The following is a 17800-nucleotide window of genomic DNA, read 5'->3' on the forward strand; positions in this document are numbered from 1 at the left end:
GAAATATTACAGCCTCGCTTAACAACGGCTCTGCAATGGTTCGGGTTGCACGAGGATAAGTTGTCTCTCCGCTACTGTGACGTTTCGTGATAGACGGCCCGCTGAGGAGATTAAGTGAGGCGGGCTATAAATACCACAGTTCCCTATGCAGATGACATAGTGATTGTGGTGCGTGGCAGATTTGAGGAGACCGTATCAGTTGTGATACAGGGAGCTTTAAATCTAGTGCAGACATCGTGCGAAGAAGAGGGCTTGTCTATGAATCCAACAAAAGCAAACCTCATTCTCTTTTCACGTAGAAAAGGGCCAACAAAGCTAAAGTACGTCGCAGTCGAAAATTCCAGAACATAACCATTCCAAGATCTTTCTGGAAACCCTGGGGAATTAGCATCGTCCATCTTAAAGCTAAGTAGGGTGAAGATTAAACTCGCGACAGAATTGACATAATCACCACACATCATTTGCCAATGGTAACGATAAACAAAGGCAACGGAACGTCTACTTGGAATTGAAAAAATTAGTCAAGAGGAAGTAACGAGGGTTCCCCCTAATTTCCTGGACTTTGTTAAAGATACAGGTAAAGGTCGCAGTGCAGGAACCGACAGGGACCACTCCTATATAATAATCATTTTATTCTTACACCAATTCAAAGGGGTGTAATTCTGGTAGTACGTGGATTATATCCCTTCTTACTCAAATAATTACGTTTACTGGGTCTCACTGCCCAGTGCGCATACAAACCTCACAACCTTTTGAGAATACTTTTTTTTTAATGGAAACTTTGTTTTACTTATTATCCTTACACCGATTGAGAGGGGTGTAACTCTTGTAATAAATCTTTTCTTCTTTGATCGATAATGTTCACTGGGCCCGCAGACAATCTTCTCACTCTCATATCTCGCGGTTTTGAAACTTACTTATTATTTTGCATATTATCCTTACACCAATTCATAGGGGCGCAATTATGTTTTACTTACGATCTTTGAACCCATTGAGGGGTTGTAGAACATGAAACATCTTTTCTCCTTTGATTGATTGCGTTTGCTATGTCTACAAGCAACCTCATCACTGTGCATACAGAACTCACAACTCACAAGTTTAAAAGTACGAAATTATTTAACGCTTGTTGTGGATGGAATATATTTTCTTCTTTTATTGATTACACGTTTACGAGGTAGACAAGGAACATTCTCACAACTCGCAGTCTTGAGAGTCCAGACTAATTTGTAATGGGACGTTAACAATAAAGAAATCGTGGCATTAGGTATTGAATAACGCCAGCATTTGGCATTGGACAGTTTAAACGGGCGTAATACTCCATCATCAAAATCGTGAACGCGCAGCTTACTTCCATGCCTAATAATCCTAGTATCATCTTGTTTGTCAGAAATACGCGCATCCACACAAATGAAACGAACTCTATGATGGTCAATGGAAGAAACGTTCGGCTTGCTACACACAATATGAGGTCGTGAAAGTATCCCGATAGGACAAGAACAACTATCTTTGCTAGGAGTTTTCTGCTTGGGAACAAAATTTCGTGGCAATCTCTGTAAATGTAAACGTGTAACCACTCGTGCACGAAGTAACTCCATCCCCTCAGAAATTCGTCCAGGTTTTCAGCTGTCCACCAATCCTGGAATGAACACTCCTGTATCTGCTTGATAAACGGGCGCTTACCAGATAAAAAAGTCGGTCCGAAAACCTGGTCAATTCAGCGGTAGCGTTAAAGTAGCTGTGAAAGCTATAGAATATCATTATTAGTGAAACATGGCCCGAAAAAGCGCATTCCACGATACACGTAATGATCTCCAGAAAGCTGTAGCTTCTTTTTCCGTAGTTCTGTAAGTAATACACGTAGGTGTTTTCCACAAGGACGCTATGCAGAAGAATTATTGCAGTTATTTCTGCAAAGCTTATAGCAATGCAACTCCATCGAATCTTGTTAGTTCTGAAATAGTAGTGATGATGCTTTCACTGCTTTTACCTTACAAACCTTGGGTAATTATCACTGTAAATTAGCGTAGGGGCGAACAAGAAGTACAGGTAATGCGAAAAAGAAGGACAAAGACCACCCTGTTTGTGTTCCAACGACTTGGTATTGCTGCGTACAAAAGCGTAGGATTTCATTAATAACCTTACCTAAAACACTAATAAATGAAGAAATATGATACCCAGATGAAGTCACCATTTCCAGCATAACTGCAAGGGATGAGGCGGGGCCCAGATTGTTGCTGACAGTCACAAATGCAACAAGATGGGGTAGTACCAGCACATACAACCCAAAAACTGAAACGAACAGCTTATCCCATTGACCTGAAATTCAACTTGGGTGATTTCCAAGTGGTGCAGCTTGCATACATTTCCATTTGGTTTGCTGGCGGCCTTGCTTCCAAAGCGCAAAAAAAAAGTAGACAAGCAAACACGACCCAAACATGGGGATCCAAATCATCGCGGCCACATCAAACTGAGCAAAAGAGCTCCGTAAAAGTCTGGTACCGAAGTAAGGCCTACAACAGATCTGTAGCTTTTAAAATGAATAATCTGGGGCATTGCCTTCCTTCGCGCTGGTAATCCTTTAAAGCAGAATAAAGCATGCCAAGCAAGAATATTCCCGGAAATACGTTGTATATCGCTTTGCCGTTTCTACCTTCGAGTATAATGGTCAACAGCGACTCTCTTGTTTTAAAAATTCTAGTTCTTTGGCATCTTTCCTGGATCTTTCTAGAATGAAGCATCTACAATTCAATTAACGCTCAGAAATTCCTTACGGATCGTTTGAAGCACTACTCATCGCTGGAAGTCGGTCAGTTTTTCTCTTTGTGATCATTTTTCGTTTAGTAATAATACTATTTTAAGTGTGAATTGTGATCTACGACAGTCGATTATTGAACCATCGCGTGGAGATAATTATAAGAATTACCCGAATGCTTTAATGAGAGGTTATCAAGGCGGTGTCACAGTAATCGCTTTTCTATGACGTCACATAATTATGATTATTTTGGTAGATCAGCATTTAGGCGACGAAGATTACATTTATGCGTAATATCATGATTCTTGAGGACAAATCATCCGTGACGATCCTTTTGAGGTCGATTAAGTATTCTATGTGGAAGCGATGCTGTTAGCGATTAATTAAATAAGCGATTTTGCGAAAGTTTGTTGCTGTTTCCCTGTCAAAATGGCAAGAGGAAGGAGATCGAAATCAGCGGCTAACCAAGCACCCAATTATTAGGTACAAATTGTGGACCCACAGGAACTCATGCGCGTTTTCATCCAGGCCCTGAATCAGCAAAGCTCTTCCTCTTCCTATGTAAAAAAATCCGCTATTCAAAAAATCATAGTCCCCCTGGCCGGAAACGCCCGGAACATATTGTTATAAACAAAAAATGAAGAAAACATTGGAAAATGTCGTGTTTTTTTTACATTTGACTTCGAATATCTCGTTAACTATTGCTCGGAGGGAAAAAATGAATAGAAATGAACTTGTTTAGAATAAAAGTTTCTATAAGATACAGTTGGTCGGGAACGCTCATTTTCAACTGTTATTTATTTATGGAAAAATGTAAAAAAGTAATCTCGAAAATTAACACTTTGTTAGTACTAAGTAAAATTCTTCCGATCTTTTTGAAAATCCGTATTTAGTAACTTCTTTTGATAACAAAACAATACGACAAACCAAATCACCGTAGGTTTCATACTTTTTGATTAATTAAATAAACAAGTAGAAAAAGAGATGCTGTGTCTTTCAAACTGGGGGAGTACAAGAGTGTTCCCAATTTTTTTATACATAGTGGAACCGTAAAACAATCTTTTCCAATAATTGTCCCGATCATTTTTGCAAATCAACGGACTGTAGAATTTTTTTAGTTAACTTACAAATCGAATAGCTTCCAAGATTTAACAAGAAAAGTGACTCTATAATCGGCCCTTGGCATTCGGATTAATAAAAATCATTCATTTTGGTGAAATACCTAGAAGCATGAGAAAAGTTCACGCTGTAAATAATCGATCGGTGCGACCCGATTTGCAAAATCATTTTTGGTTGTTTTGAAAACTGGCTTCAAAGTCAAAAGCTGATTTCTCGTGAACTATTAATCGGATTTGGACGTATTTTTTTTTAATGTACGGCTTTTCGAGAGCTTTACATTCCCCTATTATAGAGTTATATGTTTTTGTTATATTTCGGGAGTTATTCCATTTGTCAACTAAGAAAATTCTTCGGATTTTGAAAAAAAAATTGCACAGTACGTCGATTTGCAAGAATCATCGGGACAATTATTGGAAAAGATTGTTTTAGGGTTATAATATGTATAAAAAAAATTGAGAACACTCTTGTACTCCCCCAGTTTGAAGGACACAGCATCTCTTTTTAGCGCATTTCCACAAAAATAAAAAATAAAAAAAACTGCGCTATTGTGGGCACTTTGTCCGTCCGTCCGTCCGTCCGTCCGCTAACTTTGCGACGCTACTAGTTTTTTATCTTAAGAGCTATTGTTCTACTTTTTTCGCTATTTGGTTCGTTATGGTGTCGAGTCTTGTACCAAGGAAGGAATTTTTTCTGTACCGCTTACAAAAAAAGTTATTGTAAAAAAAAAAACAAAAAACCGTTTTTTACATGTTCCATAATTTTACACTTTTACACGTTTATTAACGATCCTAGAGATCGTTTATAATTTTGCATTGCTATCTGTCGCCTGCCGGTTGGTCTGTCCGTCTGTTCCTTTGTCTGTCTGTCCATCTATCTGTCCGTGTGAACGATAACTTTGTTTAGAAATGTTCGATCGCTTTTAAATCTCCGTTAGTTATGAACTGAATTGCATGAAATTCAATATGGGCATAGCTTTAGCCATATAATACGCAATGCCAAAAGTTGAATCGAATCGATTCAAAATTCACAGTGCCCTTTTCGCATCTTGACCATTTATAAACCGAATTGCAAACTTTTTTACTTATAAAAGTATTTAAATGAAATTTGATACATAGGCACATGGAATAAAGGAAAATCAAACGCCAGTTTCAAAATTTGGTTTTGCGCATGCGCAGTGCCAACTTTTTTATTTATGAAAGAATTTAAACGAAATTTGATACATAGGCACTTGGGATAAAGGAAAATCAAACGCCAATTTCAAAATTTGGTTTTACGCATGCGCAGTGCCAACTTTTTTATTTATGGAAGAATTTAAACGAAATTTGATACATAGGCACTTAGAATAAAGGAAAATCTAGCGCCAGTTTCAAAATTTTATTTTGCGCATGCGCAGTGCCAACTTTTTTATCTATGGAACCATTTAAGTGAAATTTGATACTTAGGCGCTTGGGACAAAGGAAAATCTAACATTAGTTTTAAAATTTAGGTTTGCGCATGCGCAGTTCCAACTTTCTTATTTAGAAAAGCATTGAAATGAAATTCTTCTCATAAACCGAAATTGAAGTAGCACGTCAACAATGGATTGCCCATGTGCAACGCTATCTTTCATATTTGTGGCCGGATTTTTACGATTTTAACAAAAGTTGCATCTTACAAATGGGAAATGAATGCAAGTGGAAATGCGCTTTATGTAAATCGTTTACGATTACTTTTTAACTTGTTCTACTTGTTGATCTAATTGATCAATGAGTATGAAACCTACGGTGATCTGGTTTGTCATATTGTTTTGTTATCAAAAGTAGTTACTAAATACAGATTTTCAAAAAGATCAAATGAATTTTACTTAACAATAACAAAGTGTTAATTGTAGAGATTACTGTTTTCAGTTTTTTCCTTAAAAAACAATAACAGTTGAAAATGAGCGTTCCGGATCAACTGTATCCTATAGAAAATTTTATTCTAAACAAGTTCATTACTATTGATTTTTTCACTCAGAGCAATAGTTAACGAGATATTGACAGTCAAATGTGAAAATACACGACATTTTCCCATTTTTTCTTCGTTCTTTGTTTATAACAATATGTTCCGGGCGTTTCCGGCCGGGGGGGCTATAATTTTCCAATTCAGCGGATCTTTTTACATAGAATACGCTTGGTTTCGTTCAGTGAAATGACAACATCCAGTTTATACTACTTTCAGAGCTAATTTGACTGGACTACAGTACCGAGATTGGAAGCTCCACTGGACAGATTACTTCCGTGCCCAGCAACTCTCCCAAAAAGCACCTAGATACTCAAGTTGGAATTTTTCGATCGGCCCTTGGACCATGCTGTGGAGTAGCTCTCGACTTAACATTACAAGTTCTATCCAAATTGATGACATTCTTGAGAAGCATATCTTCAATGATGAAAAAACCCACTATTGGACAGACAAGAGTTCCATTCTCGCGACCAATAGTCTGCTGAGTACGTAAACCATTATTTCGCTACACTCAAAGCCGGGGGTGCGTGTGGTCACCCTATGCACAGACTAGGGTAAGCTAGGGAGTACCGTATTTCCGAGCGTATTTCCCCTTAGTCAACATCTCCAAGGTGACCGAATCCGTGACCGGCTTATCTGAGGCCTTCGTGATAAAGAGATGCAAAAGAAAGTGTTTTCTGATAGCTTCTCCGACATGAGCTTAGATAACATTCTTTTCATTTGCTCTGCGATTGAAAACTCCAACCAAACTGGAGCAGTACTTCGACCAATCTCCATACCCACGACTACCGTTGCAGCTTCTAGATCAACTTACACGAAAAAGCAATCCCAGAGAGCTGGTGGATCTAAATTCAAATCTCAACCCCAAACAACAGCATCCGCCAATATCAAATTCAATTGTCCAGGATGCGACAAACCTGCCACGCACATCCGACGCGAATGTCCCTCTTGGAATAAGACGTGGCACTAGGGATTGGAAATCCGACCACGACACACACCTCAACCCATCTAGTTACTGCTCCTTCCTTATCGGATAATAAAATCGCAGTTGTTTATTTTATTTATTTATTTATTTATTTATTATCCCTCTCTTGTTGTGGGCCCTCAACAGGCTTGCGCCCAATTACAGCGTGATCCGCATAATGCTTTTTAGAGGTGCCTCTGCAGAAGGTCTTAAGTTGTTCTATACTACTCCGGTATTTACCTTATGAATTAGGAAAACTGCAGGAAAACCTAATTCGGAGTAGCCGGCAGAATGCTCGAAACTGGTCTAAGGTAATTCCCATCTCTGCCACAGATGAAAGATTCACCTCAACCCAGGTTCGAACACCCGACCTCCGACTTTATAGCCCAACGCTATACCATTGGACAACAAAGTGGGTAAATATGGTGGCTTTTAATGGTCATAGGCCCCGGCGGTTCAGTAACCGCAACCCTCGTACTAAATGGAAAATCCTATCACATAAATCATGGAGTGTTCCGCAATGTGACTACTGCACTCCTTAGCTGTAGTACCCTTGGACTGGAACCAGATTGGCCCCACACCTGAATATTGGGAGCCCCCGAAACCAACTCCACCTTCTACGCCATTACCAATGACTCACCGAAATTCACGATTCCAACTCCAACCGTTGAGAACAAGTCGCAAACTACGGATTCCTTCCTCTAGCAATTCGATGCCACATTCAGTGATGTCACCCTCCGCCCAATGAACGGAACTCCGATGAAAATTGAATTCATCAAAGGGGCCACCCCCCATTTAAGCGTTATAAGGCTTACACCGTTTCGTTTCACTGGAGAGAAGCAAAGAAAAGGTCTGATGAACCCTGGATCACTGTCGATCTTACTGAACAAATTCGGTCGCCTTTCTGCCTATCCTACTAAGGTCCCAACAGATGTAATAGCTCGCATCCCTCCAGGTCAGCGCTATTTTACTACTCTCTAGACCCGACACGGATACAACAGGCAGGTTCCCCTGAATGAAGACAGCTAGAAACTGACAACCTTCATCATCCTTTATTGATGCTTCCGGTACCTGTGTAACGTCATGGGACTTACTTCAGCTAGAGACGAGCATATCCGCCCCGACGATTAACGTAGGTAGTGTAACTCTTCATACCCCTCAAATTTTAAATAATTCGTTCAGTAATTTATTTAGTCTATGTTCTAAGGACTTTAACAGTAAAGAAATCGTGGCATAACGTATCCAATAATACTAGCAGTTTGCATTGGGCAGTTGATCCTGGCGTAATACTCCATCATGAACAATGTAATCGTGCAGCTCATTTCCATACCTAGCAACCCTAACATGAATTTGTTTGACACCAATTTACGTATCCACACAAAACAAAGGAACTCTATGGTAGTCAACGGAAGAAATGCTCGGCTCGCAACACACAATATGAGGTCATGAAAGTATCCCGATAGTAACAGGACGAGTACCTTCGCCAGAAGTGTTCTGCCCGGGAATAAAACCCCGTGAAGGTCTCTATAAATGTAGATATGCAACCACTCATGCACGAAGTAGCTCCACTTTCTTAGAAATTCATCCCAGTTTTCGGCTGTCCACCAATCCTAAAAAAAATGGTGTAAGGGGTTCTAAATGAAAGTGATCCTTACCAAATAAAAAAGCCTGTCGGAAAACCTGGTCAATTCCGCTGTCCCGTTAAAATAGCTATGGCAGAGGTAGAAGAGCAATATAAACATAATAAAGCCTGCAAAGTTGCATTCAACAATAAACGTAATGATTTCCAAAAATGTGTAGTTCGTCTTTCCGTAATCCTTCAAGTAATCCACGTAGGTGTTCTCCACGATGACGCTCCACATGAAAACAATCGCTATTACTTCTGCAAAACTTGTGACAACGCGACCCCAGCGTATCCGATTGGTTCTAAAACTGTAATGACGGTGAACGTTTCACTTCCAATACTTCCCCATGCCTGGGATAGCTATCGCTGTAAATCAGCGTCGGTGCGAATAAAAAGTAGAGATAATGCGACACGGAAGGAAAAGCTCCCTGTTTGTTTTCCAAAAACTTGGGACTATTGCTGCGGACAAAAGCATGGGATTTCATTAACAGCCGCGTCTGAAATGTTAAGTGAGTCGGTTGCGATATTCCTACGGCGTCCTCACCATCTCCAACATGATCGCGAGACATGTCGCAGGGCCCAAATTGTTCATCACAGCCCAAATTGCAACAAGATGCAGTGACACCAGCACATACAAACCGTAAACCAAACCAAACAGTCTATCCCATGTACCTGAAAGCTAAACTGAAGTGATTCTCACTGCCGAAAAGCACTCACCCTTCCATTCTATTTTCCGGCGCCCACGCACCCAAAGCGCAAAGATAAAGTAAACCATTAAAGACGACGCAAACATGCACAACCAAATCACCATGGCTACATCAAGCTTGGCAAAAGCGCTACGTATCAGCCTGGTACCAAGATAGAACCTACAACAGGTTTTATAGTTTCCAAAGGACAAATTTCGGCGCGTTGCCTTCCTTCGCGCTGGTAATCCTTCAAAGCGGAATAGACCATGGTCAAACAGAATATCCCAGGAAATACATTGTACAAGGACCTAGCGTTGCCATCCTTGAATAGGTCAGTTAACAGCGACTCTCGTGCTTTAAAAATTCTTGCCCGCGGGCCTTTTTCGTAGACTACTCTGGAAGGAAATATTAACTTTTGCAATTAACACACTCGGTTTCCTCACTGGTTGTTTGTGTCTTGAAATTGGACAGTCTTCTTGCCAGTGTTCCTACTTTCTTTCTTCAGCGACATTTCACGATTAATATGATTGCGTGTAAACAACTCGAGTTATAACTGTAAGGTTATCAAAGTTCTTTCGCGATTGGGTGTTTACGAGATTATACAAAATGAATTACTAACAACCGTTTGTTTCCTAAAATTAAGCCTTTGCGGTTTATCGTCTTCAGAAACCTGGTTCTTTAGGCCCAAAGAGGGATGGATATGGATCTACTGTTTATATTTAAGATTTTATATGTAAAATTTCCGAAAATTAATACATTTTTTTATTGTTGATCCCTGAATTAACCATTGAAGTTCAAAATATGAGAAAACACTTCAACGCCATAAATCTTTGATCAATTTTTAGAGGTGGTGATGGACCCAGCTTTGATTTAAATATTGACAGTTTTTATTTTCTTAAAAAATGGAGCGAATTTTCAGCTTCAACTTCTTTGTTGGGACTTACTATAATTTAAATATTTGTTCAGTGGTTTTCATTTTTTTCTTTCTTTTCAAGATGCTTCATCTGGGAGTTGCGTTTTGTCAAGATTGTTGAAAATTGCACTTGGAATTGAATAAATTAATTTATACTTTTGCTACGACATATTCGTTGTTGTAATGTTAGTTAACGTAGGTCTGAATATTAGTTCCGTATCAATCTTTTGCTTATCCTCTGTCGGTTGGAGATTCCTACACTGTCTTGACCTTTTCACAGTTTAATTAGATCCCCGCGCGCTATTTGTATCTTGATAAAGACAACTTCCGCTTCAGTTTCGAATATAAGTTTGAATTATGCCAGGACCCGCCTCGCGTTTTAAAGTTAAGATTTCTTTACTTAAACAACTCTCTCAAAAAACACCTCTACACTTGTTACCAGCCCGAAGTCGACTTTTTCCCCATGTTATTTATTTCATTGATAATTTATTTATTTATTATTTACTGAAATAATAATCAAACTACTATGTAACAAACTTCTGTGCAGCTCTAGAATGCTGGAAGCGCCGTATAAGCAGTATAAGAAAAGTGTTGAAGTATCATTACAACATTTGAATTAACCTTAAAAAAAAGATATAGAGATTAGATGTATACCTTGGAAGGTTCCACCCTATATATATACAGCTTACGCCGATACATACATTTTTGAGAGTTGGCAACCATGCAGTTTCTAGGTGGGAAAAAGCTGCCTGCGCCAACTAAATCCACGAACGGGGGTTACGTGAACGCGTCGCTCCATAAATGTTTGTTGTTATTTTGTGTTATTTAACGCAGGTAGTAATTATTGCATTTCTTTATATCTTATTTGTGTCTTGTATGCCGCATTTTATATTTGTGTGTGTTTGAATCTTTGTTTTTGAAATTTACTTGGTTTAACCGCAATGCAGAATCATATGTGTGATACCGTTATGCTATTGTTTGTAATTGTTTACGTTTTAGGTGTAATGCTTGCTTAATTTATGTTTATTGATGTTGATTACTTGGTCTTGTCCCTGAAGTTACATTCATGTAAGATTTGATAATTTTATTTTAATATGTGGAAATTACCGATTCGTTTGATGTATGTACTGACTTGTTGTTTGTTACTAACAATTTCCTCCGTGAATGAAGTAGTCACGGGGGTGGTAAAAACTGTAACCATTTGAAGTACGACACCTAATTCCGTGATAGTTTTCGACATTCAAATGTAGGCTGGAAACCCGGAAACCAGGGGCGGGTTACCCATATTCCGGGAGCGGGATTACGCTAATCAAAGCTCTTCAGTTTAGAATCTACGTGCGATAAATGAGTTACGATTCGTAATTTCCAAATACTTTGTTTTTAGTTAAATTTGCCGACAAGGCCAAGTAATTGTCCATTTTGCTTTTAACAAAAGGACTTTATTGCACCAAAGATGAGTCACATCCTGTGTATTTCACCCTTTCTTAAAATCTTGGTACCTGCTTTCCTGACCCATAGTTCCCAAAACTTGTTTTTAATCTATACAGGGTGATTCCTATAGTACCTGCCACCGTTTGGGAGCGTATAGGGGTTGCCTAGGGGAAGTCTTTTCATATAGGACACTTGGGGTCGGAAATCCAAAATAAGGGCGCCAGAACCAAATTTATCTTCTGGAATTTCACGCCTGTATGTAGGCAACCCAACCGACCGACGTTTCGCGCGGAGCGATGCAGAGCGAGTTAGCGCGAGGAAGTGACATGGGAGGGAAGGAGGGAAAACGACAGTCAAAAGCAATAACGTTTACAAGTGTTCAACGTGGCCACCGTTGTTCTCAATGCACTTCCTACATCTAGCCAACCACTCCCCTCGAACTCGCGTGAAGACTCCTATGTCCTGGCGAACAGCCTCTCCGGCCATGACCACGCGCGCAATTAAGTCCTCTTCGGATTCGACGGGAGTCTCGTAGACGTGCGCTTCCATCACACCCCACAAGTAAAAATCTAATGGGGTGATGTCGGGCGAGCGGGCAGGCCACTCCACCGCACCTCCACGGCCGATCCATCTGTCCGGATAGGTTTGGTCCAAGTGTTCCCTCACCTGCCGCCCGTAGTGAGCAGGGCACCCATCGTGCTGGAACCAGCGGTCCCAGTACAAGTTCACTGGAACATCCATTAAAAGTTCTGGTAGCACCTCGCGCAGGAAAATCAGGTAATTATGGGCATTTAGACGCGGAGGGAGGATGTAAGGCCCCAGTAGGTTGTTCCCCAGGATGCCAGCCCAAACGTTTAAAGAAAACTTGTCCTGGTATCCTCGCGTAAACGTTTCATGAGGATTGTGCTCCGCCCAGTAGTGGCTGTTACGAGGATTGAAGGTCCCCTCTCTTGAGAATCCTTTCTCGTCAGTAACTAGCACGCTCCTCAGAAGTTCGGATTAGCTTCTTCCTCCTGGACGACTAAGTTGCAGAATTCCAGCCTCCTTTCATGGTCACCCGGCCGTAACTCTTGCACTTTCTTAAACTTATAGGGGTGTAAATTGTTGTTGTTGGCGATGTTCCACACTGTGTGTTGACTACAACCCACCTGATCTGCTACAAGTCGAGTGCTAGTACGCGGGTTTGCCTCGAAACGTTCCAACACATCCTCCTCTAAGGCAATTACCAACGGGCGATCGCGATCACGGGCGCTAGTGGGCTGCGAAATAGGAGGAGGTCGGTGTAAACAAACAAACTTTTCGAAATGGGTGCTTAAATGACCCAAGTATCGATGTGCATCACGAATCTGTGTGTAAAGTTAAGCCTCCGTCAGCTTACCTGCAATTGCCCTGTCCCGCACAGTCGGAAGTGAACTTCTTGAAAGACCTGTCTGCAGGGTAACTGACGGTTTGGATACCGCTCAGCGTACGCTCGTCGTGCAGCTCGTGCGTTACCATTTGCCAATCCGTACATGAAGTGCATGTCCGCGTATTCCGTGTTAGTAAAACGTGCCATAGTGTTTATTCACTTAATACGCGTCGTTGCAGACGGGATTTCGTGGGTTTAAACAAAATTCTGATCAAGTGTCAGCCACACATCGCCGCCTGAGATCGCTCCGTGTGCACCGCCGGCGGGTTGGGTTGCCTACCTACAGGCGCGAAATTCCAGAAGGTAAATTTGGCTCTGGCACCCTTATTTTAGATTTCCGACCCCAAGTGTCCTATATCAAAATACTCCCCTACGCACCACCTACACGCTCCCAAACGGTGGCAGGTACTATAGGAATCACCCTGTATATTACCTCTTGAAGTTTACCTGCTACTTTTTGTGTTGTTATAATTTTATGTTACGTATTCACATCATTACAAAACAATTAATTTTACTACACAATTTAATATTAATTTGACGGCTGGGTTTTTTTATTGGTAAGTTCTTTTTTTCCCCCAGCCTATTTATTTCGACTTAAATTTCCGAGCTTTTACAACCAATAATAATTGCGATCATTATTAAACATACTTTTTATTTTACGTTCCTTCCCTACTGTGCTTCAGGTCCAAGCGTTGTCTACAACTAACGTAAGGGAGTCCTGCCTTAGATGTTTGATCACGTGCCACTTTTTAAATTTAAGCGAGATCTTGTTTAGTTTTGGAGGGAGCAGTCATTCTGGTGGCCATTTTTAAACGTTGCCGGGTTGACTTTATTTCCGTGTTTTTGTAGCGTGAAGTTAGCGTAGAACCCGGGGGTTAAGTACACTACAACCTTTAGAAATTGCTAAACCCTTTGAATCTGAAATCCTTAAGGCTTTTTTAATAAAGTACGTCAAGGGCTCATTAACAGCCTTGAAAGCCTGTACTTAGAGGAGTAAATATTTAAATCTCCTCTGAGTTTGTGTTATTAAGGTATTACACATTTTAAAGAATGTGCTTTATTTATCGGACAGGCAAATTTGGCAGGCGGTGCAAACGGCAATTAATCGACTAAAGTCCTATATGTATCTATTTGAGTTCAGTCAATCCTGTAACAGTCCTAGCAGTTACAGGCTACCCTTAGCCTCTTCGTAACCTAAGTAAAACTTCGCTTCTACACAACCTCCTGTTCTTCAAGACAACCTATGTATGTTGGGTTGCCTACGTTCAGGAACACAGGGAGCTGGGAACTGTGTCATATAATCAGAGGTCACTATTGTTTCTTGGCTTTAGTCCAAGCCAAACGCCATCTTGACCGGCCAAAAATACGCGCTTCTTGCTCATTACGAGCGGAATCTGAGTTTTATCCGTCACAACAACGTCAAAGCTACTCAATATCTTGAAAAGTATTAGTTTTATCTCCAGAAGAGCAAAGCGGAAACCTAAAAACGTATCAGTCGGTCCTATTAGAGAATTTACACCAACTTACCTATACAATTTCTCACCCCTAGCCCAAACGGAAGAAAAGTATTTCGTTTAATGTTCTTGATATTGTCCTTGTGAAACCTTTCCGGGTCGAACATTTCGGGGTTGGGGTAGTACATTGGATCTCTGTGGATTGGAAAAATTGGAATCCAAAATATGGTACCCTTTTCAAAGTGAACCGGCTTCCCTTGGTCGGACTCGGCTTCTACCGTAAAAGGTGTTTCGGCACACCTGTCGGTGACTGGAACTGGGGGCCATTTTCGAAGAGTTTCTGGATAAATTCAAACTCAGCGGCATTGTGGTAAACGCGGTGACTTACCACAGACTACTTGTTCCAAATATGCCATTCCCATTAGGGCTTCGTAAGTTAGTTTTCCGTTACAGCTTTCTAAAGTTGCATCGATTTCACGTTGAAGATGTTTTTGGATGGGCACGTTGACAGCTAGCTCGTAGGTGGCGAAGGACATTGCCGTAGAAGGAGTGTCGTATCCCGCCATGAAAAATGCGAATGCTTGGGCGGCGATGTCTTCGTCTGTGATACGAGGTTTATTTGTGGTTTGTATTTTGGGCAACGCGAACTTTTCCACTGAAAGGAACCCGATGTTCGCGTCATTTGGGTCATCCTTGAGCGTACCACTCTTGGCTTCCATTAGCAAGTGTAACATATCCACCCGAAACTTTCCCCCGTCTCTTCGTTCCGCCATGATGCGTCTTAGAAAACTCAGAAAATAGTCTTCTACTACCTTTGAAATCACCCTTAAGCTTAGTATCTAAGGACAATTAATACAAGTAAAAGCCTAAATATGTAGTGAACCACGCATTTTTACCTGAGACACTACCGGACTGAAGCTTTGCAAAAACAGTTTTAACCCTTTGAAAGGCGTTAACTCCGAAGCCCTTAGACCCATAGTATAAAACTCATTGTCCCGATCCTTTAAAGAATTCGAAACGACACCAAAGGTCGTACTCGCAATAACGTCATGCGTGAAACGTGTAAAGCTATCCTTCATTTCAACCTCAACCAGTTCACCTTTGTTTCGGAAGTATTCAACAAACTGATCCGCACAATCCTGGATCATGTCAAACATGAGCCTCATTTTGTTGCCGGTAAATGTTGGACTCAACGTTGCCCGCAGCATGTGCCATTTTTCGCCCCCTTTCATGAACGCGATGCTTTTAGCCAGGAGGGGATCTACCTCATCCAAAAGTACGCTTCGATGGTGAGGAAATACGTCATGGCCTTTCACACAGATCTTCCTTATCAGTTCGGGATCTCTTGCCATAAGTACCGGTAGCACGAGTTGGTAGAATCCGAAGTACCTAAAGCTGAGGTGTCGATCGTTTGCAAACCTGTGGTTAGGTTACCTATGGTTCGGGTGCGAGTCGTAGATCCTTTGCGTCATTTCCGTGAAGGAGCATTTCCCCGCGAGGAGAGGTCCGAAGTTGCCCACCAAAGGATGTGGTTTGAGATGCGGCACGTTTCTATTTTCCCAATACTTGAGATGTTTCCACATGAAGTAATACAGCAGAGCTACGCTCATAATAATCAATGCGTAGGTCAGCATCTTGATGGTGCCCAGTAGCAGGCTCGTCAATTACGTTTTTGTAAAAATACTAAAAATGAGTGCGCACCTCTACAATTTATAGCAATATACTATGCCTTAAATTTGAAGGTCTTCATCTCTAAATACAATACCATCTACACGATTAATGTGAGATTTTGGATAATCTGTTTTTTCTAGATTATGACGTTCTGGTCAAATTGTGATCCCTTACATCGTTGCTATTCATTTTGTGAGAATCGTAGCGTAGAATGTTCACAGATTTAACATAATAGATTTTTTAGTAGATAGCTTGGAAAATGGCATATTGTTTTTTGTTTCGTGGTCTATGTCATCGAGTGAAACTAGTAACGCAAACCGATTTAACGTACAAATAATGTATAACATTTTATTTCATACAGTTCTTTTTTCTATTAAAACGCCATAAAATTTTTGATTAGAAGGTTCTACATATTCAAATAAAAGCAAAAGACATTAATATTGCGGTGGCCCCACGTTGGGCGCCAAATAAATAAGTCCGTGTGCAATGGCATGCGGTCAACTACACCTGCCCAGCTGGCTCAAACAGATCAATTGTAACGTACACTTCCGACATTCGCTACTATGGAAAATCCCAATATTGGCTAAAATTTGTATGTACTTTTTCCAACCGTCGCGAACCAGCTAGCCCCTTCCTACATCTTCTTTCTCCGGTATTCACAAATAATGTTCCAATTACAATTAGATAGATAGAAAACGCCAGGCTCATTTTCATTGAAATATGCGGAAGAAGAATTTTCCAAGTAAAAGAAGTCAAGGTTTCAACCAAACAAATATTCGTTATTTCAAGTTCAAATTTTTATTTTGTTGATTGTAGTTCATCGAGAATTATTTATTATATGCGCCATTTACGTGTTTTTTTTTAAACCGTATTTGGCGCCCCATGACGAAACCTTGTTTCGATTTACACGATAAAAAGAGGTCGTATAAGGTTACATTTCATACACTACAAATTAAGCTTCATTGGGAAAAAATAAATAAACTTCTGCTGTATCGGCGTTTTCTGGAGAGAGCCCTACAGTTGGCGAACCAATGAAAATTAATAAAGTATCGCAGCCATTGCTTTCCATCATGGAATAGGCGTTTTCACTTACCTTAGTATAGAGAGAGGGGATGAGCTTTTTACGAAATAATTCATTCTGGTTTTGGCAGCCAACCAGGAGCCATGGAGCTAGTAAGAGATTCACATTTTGTCAGTCAAGGCGAAGAGTGTCTCGTTATCGCATCCGGGGAGTCAATGCGAGAGATTTGTGATTAGTCAGTCAGCGGCTTTTAGAGCCTAAACAATCCAATTTGGCGTTTGAGATAACCTAGCTTAAAAAGAAGAAGTTAATGTAGCTTCAAAGCGACGTCGAGACTACTATAACTCCGGCGCTCAACGGCAGTAGTCGCAAGTAATGCCACCTTTTCCCGCCCTTCCAAAGAGGGAACGCAAGTACTGGGCCATATAATTTACACTAAATAAAATGGAACCTCTACCGCACTGGCAAAAATGTCACTGTAACAATAATTTTTTATTTAAAGAAATGTATACCTCCTTACCTTGTGGAAACTTGGCCTTCTATCTTCTTTTAAAATTTGAAACTCAAAACCGGATGCTCTGGTTTGATTGACCTCGAATAAACACACATGTACATTAAATTTATTAGGAAAGAAGGCGATCCAATTCAATTTTTCTTTACACGTTCCTGGATCTAAAATATATGTTTGGTTCATAAAAGGAAACACCAAAAAATTGCAATTCTTATCTCGTGATCACGCATCATTCCTGGTTTCACACCTCTGAATGCTAAACAAAA

The 17800-nt window shown here is 40.5% G+C and overlaps 3 protein-coding genes across 4 annotated transcripts; all 3 read right to left on the reverse strand.

The window, feature by feature from the left end:
• Positions 1-1123: 1123 nt before the first annotated feature.
• Positions 1124-2931, reverse strand: LOC116177749 (sterol O-acyltransferase 2-like). 2 transcript variants are annotated; one of them, XM_031496829.1, is made up of 7 exons: positions 2772-2931; positions 2557-2724; positions 2362-2510; positions 2189-2316; positions 1997-2142; positions 1681-1951; positions 1124-1636 (listed from the first exon to the last, which is right to left on the reverse strand). In XM_031496829.1, the coding sequence occupies exons 1-7, from the start codon at positions 2828-2830 to the stop codon at positions 1238-1240; spliced, it is 1320 nt and encodes a 439-aa protein (XP_031352689.1). In that variant the 5' UTR covers positions 2831-2931; the 3' UTR covers positions 1124-1237. The 2 variants fall into 2 exon arrangements, with proteins under 2 accessions (XP_031352689.1, XP_031352690.1); XM_031496830.1 differs by having other exon boundaries at positions 2557-2738; positions 2791-2917.
• A 5057-nt stretch (positions 2932-7988) lies between these two features.
• On the reverse strand, positions 7989-9636 carry LOC116178333 (sterol O-acyltransferase 1-like). The gene is made up of 7 exons (XM_031497799.1): positions 9569-9636; positions 9353-9520; positions 9157-9305; positions 8984-9111; positions 8791-8936; positions 8471-8741; positions 7989-8425 (listed from the first exon to the last, which is right to left on the reverse strand). The coding sequence occupies exons 1-7, from the start codon at positions 9634-9636 to the stop codon at positions 8027-8029; spliced, it is 1329 nt and encodes a 442-aa protein (XP_031353659.1). The 3' UTR covers positions 7989-8026.
• A 4062-nt stretch (positions 9637-13698) lies between these two features.
• On the reverse strand, positions 13699-15843 carry LOC116179722 (cytochrome P450 9e2-like). The gene is made up of 5 exons (XM_031499544.1): positions 15766-15843; positions 15228-15720; positions 14720-15170; positions 14405-14671; positions 13699-14357 (listed from the first exon to the last, which is right to left on the reverse strand). The coding sequence occupies exons 1-5, from the start codon at positions 15801-15803 to the stop codon at positions 14179-14181; spliced, it is 1428 nt and encodes a 475-aa protein (XP_031355404.1). The 5' UTR covers positions 15804-15843; the 3' UTR covers positions 13699-14178.
• Between the last annotated feature and the right edge of the window lie 1957 nt (positions 15844-17800).

This window comes from Photinus pyralis, unplaced genomic scaffold (assembly GCF_008802855.1).
Source record: "Photinus pyralis isolate 1611_PpyrPB1 unplaced genomic scaffold, Ppyr1.3 Ppyr1.4_LG8, whole genome shotgun sequence".
NCBI classification, from domain to species: Eukaryota; Metazoa; Arthropoda; class Insecta; order Coleoptera; family Lampyridae; genus Photinus; species Photinus pyralis.

What these genes read in the sequence shown, in the direction of transcription:
- LOC116177749 (XM_031496829.1), bottom strand. Translation starts at nt 2,830, where the DNA reads ATGATCACAAAGAGAAAAACTGACCGACTTCCAGCGATGAGTAGTGCT. An exon ending in CCAGCAAACCAAATGGAAAT is followed by an intron (nt 2,317 to 2,361) that starts GTATGCAAGCTG and finishes GTTGAATTTCAG; the next exon opens with GTCAATGGGATAAGCTGTTC. An exon ending in TTGCAGTTATGCTGGAAATG is followed by an intron (nt 2,143 to 2,188) that starts GTGACTTCATCT and finishes TTAGTGTTTTAG; the next exon opens with GTAAGGTTATTAATGAAATC.
- LOC116178333 (XM_031497799.1), bottom strand. Translation starts at nt 9,636, where the DNA reads ATGTCGCTGAAGAAAGAAAGTAGGAACACTGGCAAGAAGACTGTCCAA. An exon ending in TTTCAAGACACAAACAACCA is followed by an intron (nt 9,521 to 9,568) that starts GTGAGGAAACCG and finishes ATTTCCTTCCAG; the next exon opens with AGTAGTCTACGAAAAAGGCC. An exon ending in TCGCGATCATGTTGGAGATG is followed by an intron (nt 8,937 to 8,983) that starts GTGAGGACGCCG and finishes TTAACATTTCAG; the next exon opens with ACGCGGCTGTTAATGAAATC.
- LOC116179722 (XM_031499544.1), bottom strand. Translation starts at nt 15,803, where the DNA reads ATGACGCAAAGGATCTACGACTCGCACCCGAACCATAG. An exon ending in GACTCGCACCCGAACCATAG is followed by an intron (nt 15,721 to 15,765) that starts GTAACCTAACCA and finishes CCTCAGCTTTAG; the next exon opens with GTACTTCGGATTCTACCAAC. An exon ending in TCAGTCCGGTAGTGTCTCAG is followed by an intron (nt 15,171 to 15,227) that starts GTAAAAATGCGT and finishes AATTGTCCTTAG; the next exon opens with ATACTAAGCTTAAGGGTGAT.